The 11,018-nt window shown below is 44.7% G+C and overlaps 1 protein-coding gene across 3 annotated transcripts in view; it reads left to right on the top strand.

Annotated features, from left to right (window-relative positions):
- Positions 1-2,366: 2,366 nt before the first annotated feature.
- SPTLC2 (serine palmitoyltransferase long chain base subunit 2) overlaps positions 2,367-11,018 on the top strand; it is a 111,556-nt gene continuing 102,904 nt past the window's right edge. The window contains exon 1 of one of the 3 annotated variants that reach the window (XM_027120174.1): positions 2,367-2,658. In XM_027120174.1, the coding sequence (XP_026975975.1) occupies positions 2,530-2,658 (129 nt within the window). In that variant the 5' untranslated portion in view covers positions 2,367-2,529. The remainder of the gene's footprint in view (positions 2,659-11,018) is intronic. The other 2 variants (XM_027120175.1, XM_027120172.1) reach the window with 2 other exon arrangements.

Below are 11,018 nucleotides of genomic sequence, written 5' to 3'. Positions count from 1 at the left end.
AGTTCATTTATTCTAACGAACTAATCATCGCCAGCACTTATTGAATATTATGTGACAGGCCCTGGTACTAAATGCTTTTCTTATTTAATTCTCATAATTCTATGAGATATGTCCCAATTTACAGATGAAGGCACTGAGTCACAAAGAGGTTAGGCAGCTTTCCAAAGTCACAAAGCTTCTAAGGTGGGGCTCCAATCCTGTCTGACTACAGAGCTCTTGCTTCTAATCATTGTGTGACCTCCCTCTCAAAATAAAGAATCCCAAAGCAATGTGACATATGCCTACACAGGTGTGTATAAGGTTCACAGAGAAGAAAGTGACTGATTTTGCCTAGAGGTTGGAGTTCAAGAAAGGTTTCACAGCTGAAGAGGTTTGAGCAATCTTGGAGGAAGAGAAGAATTGTAAGCCTGGTGCCTTGCACAGAACTTTGCACATGAACTCAGTAAAATGATGATAAGGCAGCTTATGCCTCTGGAAGGAGTTGTTTTCCTGTGTACATGGAGTCTGGGGTGTTTCCTACTGCCTTCTGAGGCATCCCTTTTGTGATTTAGCAATGGTGTACAAGATCATCAGATCATTTATGTATTATATCATTCATGTTCACAAAAACTTTGTGAGGTAAGTAGTACAGGTATTAACTTCGTAAGATGCGTGAGGAAGCCAAGGTTGATGTTGCATGACTTGTACAAGACCACACATGGTGAGTAAGTGGCAGAACAAGACAAGGCCCTGGTGTCCTACCCTCTGGAGGGAGGGATTGCCTAGCAGGATTCCTTAATCTAGCCAGGCTCCTTAACTCTCACTCTCCAGTAAGGCATTGCTGTTTCCAGCCTCTATACCTAAGCTTCCAAAGGTTCCCTCTCCCAGGATCACCCACCCCTTCCTTCTCATTTCCGGCTCTCCAAATACTGCTCATCCTTCAAGATCAAGCTCATTCCACATCTTCCTCCCAGGCCTTCTCTAGCTTCATTCAGCTCACTGTCTAAGCCCCAGTTAAATCCGTTACCCGTGCTTCCAACCAGATTCCTGCCCTGAAAACTTCCTGTATAGAAAGTCTAGACTTGTCACCGTCAACCAGCCTTCCTCACCAGAACTCCTGTTGCCTAATCATTCCAGCCTTTGGTCAGCCTTTTATTGTTTACTTTATTTATTTATTTAAACATTTTTATTGGAGTATAATTGCTTTACAATAGTGTGTCAGTTTCTGCTTTATAACAAAGGGAATCAGCTATACATATACATACCTCCCCGTATCTCCTCCCTCTTGGGTCTCCCTCCCACCCTCCCTATCCCACCCCTCTAGGTGGCACAGCCAGTATTCAAACCCAGACTGACTCCAGAGTCCATACTCTTAAACATGACACTAAATTCTTTTTTTTTTTTTTTCTGTACGCGGGCCTCTCACTGTTGTGGCCTCTCCCGTTGGCGGAGCACAGGCTCCGGACGCGCAGGCTCAGCGGCCATGGCTCATGGGCCCAGCCGCTCCGCGGCATGTGGGATCCTCCCGGACCGGGGCACGAACCCGTGTCCCCTGCAACGGCAGGCGGACTCTCAACCACTGCGCCACCAGGGAAGCCCCGACACTAACTTCTTTATGGGTAACCAAAAGTTTCTTGCTACAATGTAAATCCATTTCTTCTCTTTCTAATAACTATGGGAATATAGAGCTAAAGAGATGAAAAATAATATGTATACATTATGCTTCTAATATGAGCCAGGTATTGTGATAGGTGCAAAATGGCTTATTAATGTAATTCTTGCAATGAGTCTATGAGGCAGGAAGTATTAACTCCATTTTAAAGAATTTGGCTCCTAAAGTGGTTAAACACTCAAGGTTTAGCTTCTGGTTACTGTCAGAGCTGGAACAACCAGGTTTCTTGTTTTTCAAGGAAGTGTTCTTAAAAGGAAGTTGTACAGAAAACCCTGATAGGGACAGATGTGAAGGGCAAAGAGACACCCGAATCATTACTTAAAATGTGTTAATGTATGATGCATATTGAAGAATGGTGAAGGAATGTCGAAAAAGGCTTACTATAAAAACCCACAGAAGAATTAGCTAATTAAATTAAGGCCTGGGATTCAAACCCGAGAACTTCCCGGGAGGCAAGGGTAGAGAGGGTGCCACCTGTCCAGAAGAGGGAACCCGCTCTAGAGACCTGGTCCCAGGTCCAAAGGTCGCTTCAGAAAACCCCCTTGACACCCGCGGGCCGTTTTATTCCATCCCGTCATTGGACAGGTAGGAGCCTGGGGTCCGCCTCCTCCTCCTCCAGATTGGTCAGCAGTCCTCAGGCTCACGACACTCCTGCGCGCCCCGCCTGGTCTCCAGCTCCCGGGCCCAGCCTACGGCGATCCGCTGCTTCGTAGGGGAGTGGGTCCCGCCCCCATGTGACGGCCCGGCAGGGAATTGGCGGCGGCGTGCAGCCATTTCCGGTTTCGGGGAGGTTGGAGGGGTGCGTCGGGGGACTTGGAGCCGCTGCCGCCTCGGCCGCCGCTTACGGATCCTGCCTTGCGCCTAGTGCTGCCGGGACGATGCGGACGGAGCCCGGAGGGTGCTGCTGCCGTCGCCCGGTGCGGGCGAACGACTGCGTGGCGAACGGGGAGGTGCGCAACGGGTACGTGAGGATCAGCGCCGCTACTGCCGCCGCCGCTGCCGGCCAGGTACTGTGGGACCAGGCGGCCGGGCCGGGCTGGGGGCGGTGGGCCGGGACCCCGCGGGCTGGCGCCCTTGCGGAGAGGCGGCGGGGCCGGGAGGGGTCGCGGTGACTGTCCGCGGGGCCGGGCGCGGCTCAGGTGTGCTGGTGGCAGTGTCCGGGCACTGACTGGGCCTGCCCCGGGCCGGAAGGCTCAAGGGCGGCGCTGGGGCTCCCCAGTCTCTCCGTGCCTGAGGTCTTCCTCACCTCTCCCCGGAGGTTGGGCTCTACTTCCTCTACCCGATCCCGCCAGAAGTGGGGTCTGCCCCCCAGGAGAGGCAGGGAGTGCCCCCTCGGACCCCAGGAGGATTCCCCCGAGCCTCCCTCCTGTGGCCTTCGGGTGGTTGCTTCCTCCTAGAGCTCTGAAGCCCTCCAGGGAAAACCACATTTAGGATCCTCAGGAGGCAAAGCAAGTTAGGAGGTGGTACCAGGCGGAAACACCCAGTCTTTTCCTACCACGTACCTACCCCCGTCTACAAGTAAGGCCTTGGACCACAAGTCTGGCAGTGAACCCGATCCAGAGCCTAAAAAGCGTTACGGTCTTGGCCCGAGGTGAGACCCCCATCTCGGGCTCCAGGTTGAGTTAGGTGGTCCTGCTGACCCCTTGAGCAAGAGTGCTATCTCACAAGGGGATGGTTTTGCCTGGTGGTGACATGTGATGAGTCTGTACTAATTCACCAAGGCTGAATCACCAACCCAGTCCAGGCAGTTCTGAAATATTTTGAAAAGTTCTGCATTCAAGGCAGTGATTATTATCAAGCTTCACGTTCTCTGGACTGACAGCTATTATGCTGAAATGTGTTTTTAACGATGAGCTGGTTAAAAAGATGCAAGGTCAGTGTTGGTGGAAGAGAGTGTTGAGACGTCTGCAGTTGACTTTGGTACTTATAAATCTCTTTAAGAAATTAAGGAAATCCTTTTTTTTTTTTTTTTCCACAAATAGTCCGTTCCCCACGGCAGGAAATGTGACTGTTGTAATTTGGCATTACCATAAATATCTGGCAGCCTTCTCCCCCAGTCAGTAGATAGGAGAGACAGGCCTGTTACTGTTTGGTGTGAAACAGAAAGTAAAGCGTTTCTCCGGGTCAGGTTGGGATATTAAGACCACAAGAGTTGGGGGGAAATACATAAAAGAGACTTGACCTCCCCTGAAGTTGTAAGGTGTAAGGCAACATAATATACAGATTCAAAAAATTTGTTTTCATTTTTGAAGAAATAATTGTGTGAGACAGGAAGTGATAAGAATCAGCTCATTGTAAGCCATGGAAGAAGTTGTTTTCCCAGCAGTGTAAATGGCTAATAAGACAAAATTGTTGTATAAATTGTAAAAGGGAAACCTCATGGTGGGAGTTAGAAAATACATTGCAGGCCAATGAGTGCGTTATGATTTTTAAGAGGGAGAAGGAAATCAAGAGCAAGGTGTCCACACGATAGAGGTGCTTTGTGTTTTAAGTGGTCTTTTCATTTAACACACTTATGTTCTGAGTTAGTAGTAAATCAGATTTCTCCCTCCCATAATCCTGAACAGTTTAGCATTGGTGGGCATGACATTTCTTCAGAGATTGCTGACTGATAAGATGAAGAAATATCAAGTTGCTAGCATGAAATTTAAAAATCTGTAGAACTGGAAAATCTGCCTGACTTTTTCTAATATATTTTAGTGAAAAAATTCACTCAAGCCACAATGGTGGCATTTGGAAGATTGGTCTGGTGGAATGCCCTAAAGAATGTTTAGGGGTGCAGTATCCCTTCTAGAAAACAATTTCTCGGGAGTCTTTTTAAAACAAAGACTTTAGGTATGTAGCTTTTACACTATAAGAGGACTATTGTCTGTGGGGTGTTTTTTTCCCCCCGTTTCTTTTTCCTTAAGCAAAAGAAACTTCATAAGAGCAAGAGTATCTTTAAAATATTTTTTAAAGTTGTTTTTGTTTCGATTAAAGTGATGTGCTAGTGCTCCAAGCCCTGTGTATTTTTCCCCAGTTTCTGGGGGAAATATTGCCAATTATGCCGTAAAAATGCACATAAGATGTCAAGTGCACAGGCGTGTGTCTTGCCTTTTCTAAAATAGAGTGTAACAGGGTTTTGTTTTGTTTTTTCTTAATAAACTTATTTATTTTTGGCTGCGTTGGGTCTTGGTTGCTGCACACAAGACTTCTCGAGTTGTGGCGAGCAGGGGCTACTCTTTGTTACCGTGCGCGGGCTTCTTATTGCCGTGGCTTCTCTTGTTGTGGAGCACCGGCTCTAGGCGGGCGGGCTTCAGTAGTTGTGCCTTGCGGGCTCTAGAGCGCAGGCTCAGTAGTTGTGGCACATGGGCTTAGTTGCTCTGTGGCATGTGGGATCTTCCTGGACCCATGTCCCCTGCACTGGCAGGCAGATTCTTAACCACCGTGCCACCAGGGAAGCCCTGTAACAGGGTTTTTAAACCCAGGATATAAGTTCATTTCCTCACATAATACCACCATTTGCCTTTTAACGAACAGAAGAGAAGTTAGAAACTTCTAAGATCCCTCTACTCTCTCAGGAGTCTATATGCTTGCCTGTTTGTTGGATTTGGGTTTAGAGTTTGAGTAAATAGCTCCTGTGGTAGAAAGGATGTTATGAAACAATCAGACGTTACTGTTTGGTTTTGTTTTCTGGGTTTTTTTTTTTTTTCTCCAAATTTTGTGTGTGTGTGTGTGTGGTAAAATACACATAACATAAAATTTACCATCTTAACCATTTTTTTTTCTTTCTTTTTTTTTTTTTTGCGGTACGCGGGCCTCTCACTGCTGGGGCCTCTCCCGCCGCGGAGCACAGGCTCTGGACGGGCAGGCTCAGCGGCCATGGCTCACGGGCCCAGCCGCTCTGCGGCATGTGGGATCCTCCCGGACCGGGGCACGAACCTGCGTCCCCTGCATCGTCAGGCGGACTCTCAACCACTGCGCCACCAGGGAAGCCCCATCTTAACCATTTTTAAGTGTACAATTCAGTGGAATTAAATACATTCATAATGTTGTGCAGCCATCAATACCATCCATCTCCATAACTCTTTTCATCGTGTAAAACTGAAACTCTGTACCCGTTAAACAGTATCTCTGCATTCTCCCCTCCTCCCAGTCCCTGGCAACTACCATTCTGCTTTCTGTCTCTAGGAATTTGACTAACGTAAGTACCTCATATAAGTAAAAGTACTTGTCTTTTTGTGACTGACTTTATTTCCTTTAGCATAACATCCTCATGGGTCATGCATGTTGTAGCATGTATCAGAATTTACCTCCTTTTTAAGGCTGAATAATATTCCATTGTATGTATATACCACATTTTGCTTAGCCATTCATGTGTCAGTGTACACTTAGGTTGCTTCCCTGTTTCAGTTGTTGTGAATAATGACACTATCAACATGGATGTACAAATATCTCTTAGACCATGAATTCTTTTGGGTATATACCTAGCAGTGGAACTGCTCGATCATGTGGTAATTGTATTTTTAATTTTTTGAGGTAACACCGTACTGTTTACACAGTGGCTGTACCATTTTACATTTCTATCAGTAGTGCACAAGGGTTCCAGTTTCTCTACAGTCTCACCAACAATTGTTCTTTTCTTTTTTTTTTTTTGATAGTAGCTGTGAGATTATAGGGACAAAAAATATATGTATATAACTTCCTCTGCTGCTGGCATAGAGCTCCTAAAACCTGTGTAGTTTCCTAAGTGATAAGAGCACTAGGAGCATCTTTTGTCCTAATGTTTCGTCTTTGACCTCCAGTTTCTGACACAGAGCTCCTACATCCCTTGACGTTTCCTAGACAATAGAAACATCTTCAGTTCTAATGAGCTGACTCTTGGTGGGCTCCTGGATGGGGTCACCAGAAAGACCAAGCCATGAATAGAAGCTTGGATTTCTCAGCCCCACCTCCCAGTTCTCCAGAGAGGGGAGAGAGGCTGGAAATGGAGTTAATGATCAATCATGCCTGCATGATGAAGCCTCCATAAAAGTCCCCGAAGTACTGGGTTTAGAGAGCTTCTGGGCTGCTGACAACGTGGAGATGCTGGGAGAGTGGCACAGCTGGAAGCTCCGTGACCCTCCCCACTTTCCCTGCCCTACATATCTCTTCCATCTGGGTGTTCATCTGGATCCTTTATAATAAACTGGTGAACAGTAAGTAAACAATTTTTCTGAGTTCTGTGAGCTGCTCTACGAAGAGAGAGTCCCAGGAACCTCTGGTTGGTCAGAAGCACAGGTGACAACCTGGACTTGAGATTGGCATCTGAAGTTGAGGTGGAGGCAGTCTTGTGGGACTGAGCCCTTACCTGTGGGATCTGCCGCTATCTCCAGGTAGATAGCGATAGAAGTAAGTTAAATTGTAGGACACCTACACTTGAAACTAACACCACGTTGTAAATTAACTATATACTTCAATTTTTTAAAAAAGGAAAAAACAATGTAGGACACCCAGCTGATGTCACAGTATTGCTTAGTGGTGTGTACCCCCCACCTCCCAAACATCTGGTCAGAAGTGTTAGTGGCAAGGTAGTGTGAGAGTAAAGGAGAGACATCGCAGGAGAATTAGGTTTTTTCTTTACGGTAGCCATCCTTATGGGTGTAGACATTACTGTTTTTTAATGATGACGGTAGATAGAGTTTTCACAAGGAAGAGAAATGGTAGTTTTTCCTCCCTGCCATTCAGAGGAGTGAGAGAAGCGGGTCAGCCTTTCTTGAGGTAACAGGTGGCAATTAGTATTAAGGAAACAGAAAGAGAATTGGAAGCTTTGGCAGAATTAGAGCTAGAAGGAACCTTTAGGGGTTTATGTAATTCATTCCCTTTTCTATTTGTAGGACTTTATTAAAGCTAATCTTGATAGATGATTCTATCCTATTTTTAAAGACCTCTAGAGGCTTTGCAGGAAATTTTCTCAGCAGCGATTTGGAGTATTCAGTGATCTTAATTACCAAGAGTTTATTACTGTGGATTTAACATTTGATTAAATAAATGGCATATTTTGGTTGCACCTGAAATATAATACAGTTGGTTTCTACGTTTAAAGCCCCTTGTTAACATTACTTTCTTTTGGTCTTCCATTTCTTTAAAGAACTTTTGAGATTTGTTCACACATTTAACCTTCCTTAATTAGCTAACAAATATGGAAGAAAAAAATTATCTGCCTTGGAGAGAGTTTGGACCTAAGATTCTTCCCTTTAGGAATAGTTTTAATGAGATATTAGAAGGATGATAGCGTTCTAGCTGCCAGAATAAATAAGATTCTTAAGGAGGAATTGGGGTACAAGTTATGTTCTTATTTAAATGATAAGAAAAGTAGAAAGAACAAAGTGCTGGTTTTGCTTCTTATACTTAGAAGAAGGCAAATGAATAACTAATGAGCGGTGGTTTACTAAGTAGCGACTAGGCTTTTGTTTCCACTGAGAGGAAACATTACCTGGGAAAAGGAGAAGTTAGTTATGACAGAGGAACTGGAGGAGTAACTAGAATGGCCAGTATACCTGTTCAAGTTTTTCAGGGCCTGATGAGACATCCAAAGACCTCAAAGCTTTGCAAAAATAATGCTGTTAACTGTTTACAACTCGTGGGACTAGATTTTTGTTTCAAATGCTTTTTGTTCCAAGGGGGAGAACATTTCAAGTCTTACTAGTTGGATGTGAAAGATTCCAGAGTCATTTGAGGTACTCAGGAATTCTCTTTAATAAAAATTCTTGGGAAATGAGACCCGTGTTTAATATATAAACCACTGTATTCTTAATATAGTATTTTAGTACTTGGATATTCAGGGAATGCAGACTTGCCCACTTTTTAAGGTTGGACTAGGTGCCCCAGAAACTTCATAGTGTTCTGAACGAGTAGTTAATTGGTTGAGATTCAATCAGATTCCATTTTTCTTTTTTTTTTTTTTTTTTTGCGGTACGCGGGCCTCTCACTGTCGCAGCCTCTCCCGCTGCAGAGCACAGGCTCCGGACGCACAGGCCCAGCGGCCATGGCTCACGGGCCCAGCCGCTCTGCGGCACGTGGGATCCTCCCAGACCGGGGCACGATGCCGCGTCCCCTACATCGGCAGGCGGACTCTCAACCACTGCGCCACCAGGGAAGCCCCAGATTCCATTTTTGAAAGAAAGAAGCAGTGTTTATTGGCAGAATAGGCAATTGAGAGGATGGGTAGAGGCTGTGTTTGCATTCTGAGTGGGTGTGTCTTATTTGATTAAATACATGGTTTGTGGCCTCACAAGCCAGTTGCCTTCTGAATAGCTCCTAAGAAGGCTTCTGTAATATAATTTGTAATTTGTGACCCATTAAACCCATTAAGCAAGTAAGCCTTTTGCTCTTGACTGGTTTAAGCTCAGAAAATTTAGCTTAACATTTGTTGTCTTTAAGACTACCTTCAAGACCCATTATGAAGGTTAAGGTGGCAATTTTTCCTTTTGTTTTAAAATAATTTTTGCTTCTGATTGTAGAAAAAATACATGTATACTCTAAGACCCTAAAGGATTGAGATAACCCCTGTGGTGGTGGCTCATTTTTATTTATTTTTATTATTATTATTTTTAGAAGTATTTATTTATTTATTTGGCTACACCAGGTCTTAGTTGCAGCACGCGGGATCTTTCATTGCTGCGCAAGGGCTCTTCGTTGGCGGCGCAGGGGCTTCTCTCTAGTTGTGGTGCGCAGGCTCAGTAGTTGCGGTGTGCGGGTTTAGTTGCCCCACTGCGTGTGAGATCTTAGTTCCCCGACCAGGGATCGAACCTGCATCCCCTGCATTGGAAGGCAGATTCTTAACCAATGGACCACCAGGGAAGTCCCAGCTTTCTGATAATTTCTAAGTACAGTGAAATATGCAGTTATACTGAGACTATGGTTGTGATCCAGCCTTACTCCAAATAATACATATTGAGGTCGGGGAAAATATTCAACAATTTTTATGACTTGGAAAGCTTTAGAAACTACTGTACAGATGAAGTACTGACCTGTCAAATGTGGTGGTTTTGAATTATTCTAAATAAGCCTCTTGCTGCCTAATAAGTCAGCCCCTTCAGCAAACATCTGAGGTTTTACTGTTTGAATTGTGCCTGGTATGTAATAGGAACTCAGGAAATCTTAGTTGAAGGAATGAATGGGTGGTAGTTAAAGCCATGGGAATTGGTAAAGTAGATAGAAGAGGGCATTAAGCAAGAAGAGGAGGCACTAAGGATGTAATATTGGGGAATCAGTGTTCTTGCGAGAAGGCAAGCACAAACACACACCACTGCTGCAGAAGGTTGGTTGAGAAAGAACAGAAGTGTTGGCAAGTGGTGTGTGAAAGCCCAAGGAAACGGAGGGTGTTTCTTTTTTTTTTTTTTAAAGAGAAATTATGTATTTAATTATTTATTTATTATTTATTTTTGGCTGTGTTGGGCCTTCATTGCTGTGCACAGTAGTTGTGGCACACAGGCTCAGTAGTTGTGGCTCAGGGGCTCTAGAGCGCAGGCTCAGTAGTTGTGGCTCACAGGCTTAGTAGCTCCGCGGTATGTGGGGTCTTCCCAGACCAGGGCTCAAACCTGTATCCCTTGCATTGGCAGGCAGATTCTTAACCGCCACGCCACCAGGGAAGCCCGAGGGTGTTTCTTTAAGCAGTGTAAGCAACATCTTGGTGGTCAGAAACCAAGAATAATAATGGTAATAGGTATCATTTGCTGTGGCCAGGGCCTCTCCCAGCCTTTTAACCTATCTGATCTTCACAGGGCCCTTGGTAGGTGAATATTATCTCCATTTTACAAATAAGACTGAATTCCAAATCATTTAAATAACTGACCCAGTTAGGAAGTTAATAGAGCCTGGGTTGTATTCTTTATCTTACTCTATCACGTCACTGGATTTGGCAATTCAGAACTTACTGGTGATTTTTGAGGATTTTAAATTAGATATTAGGGATGACAATAGATTTCATCTCTTGAGAGTTGATTATAGAGGCTGATCTTTTCTTGGAATTTTACTGAAATGTACTAGCCTCTCACTACTGCCTACCACACATACTAGAGAAAATAGTTTGGAGCTTTATGCCCATCACACAAGCTGTGCCACACTCTGAACATATATTTCCAGAAGTGTCTTCATTTTCTTGGCAGGCAAATTTTGAAAAGTTGGGAGTCCACATTTTTTCTTGCAATCAGGATAAGTTCCCGAATTTTTGTGGGTAAGTAACTCATATGGAATGGACTAAGGAGTGCTTCCAGAGCCAGCTGTGAAACAAACCTATATTTTGACATTACCATATTCCTACTGAAAACTCAAAAATGCAGACCTCCAAGTATATATGCACTGCAGGATTTCAGTCAGTGTCATCCTGTGCACTCTGGGCAGTGAT

This window comes from Aethalodelphis obliquidens, unplaced genomic scaffold, assembly GCF_003676395.1.
Source record: "Aethalodelphis obliquidens isolate GAN/ISIS:26980383/991018 unplaced genomic scaffold, ASM367639v1 scaffold21, whole genome shotgun sequence".
Classification (NCBI taxonomy): domain Eukaryota; kingdom Metazoa; phylum Chordata; class Mammalia; order Artiodactyla; family Delphinidae; genus Aethalodelphis; species Aethalodelphis obliquidens.
This window is presented reverse-complemented; position numbering and strand designations above follow the sequence as displayed.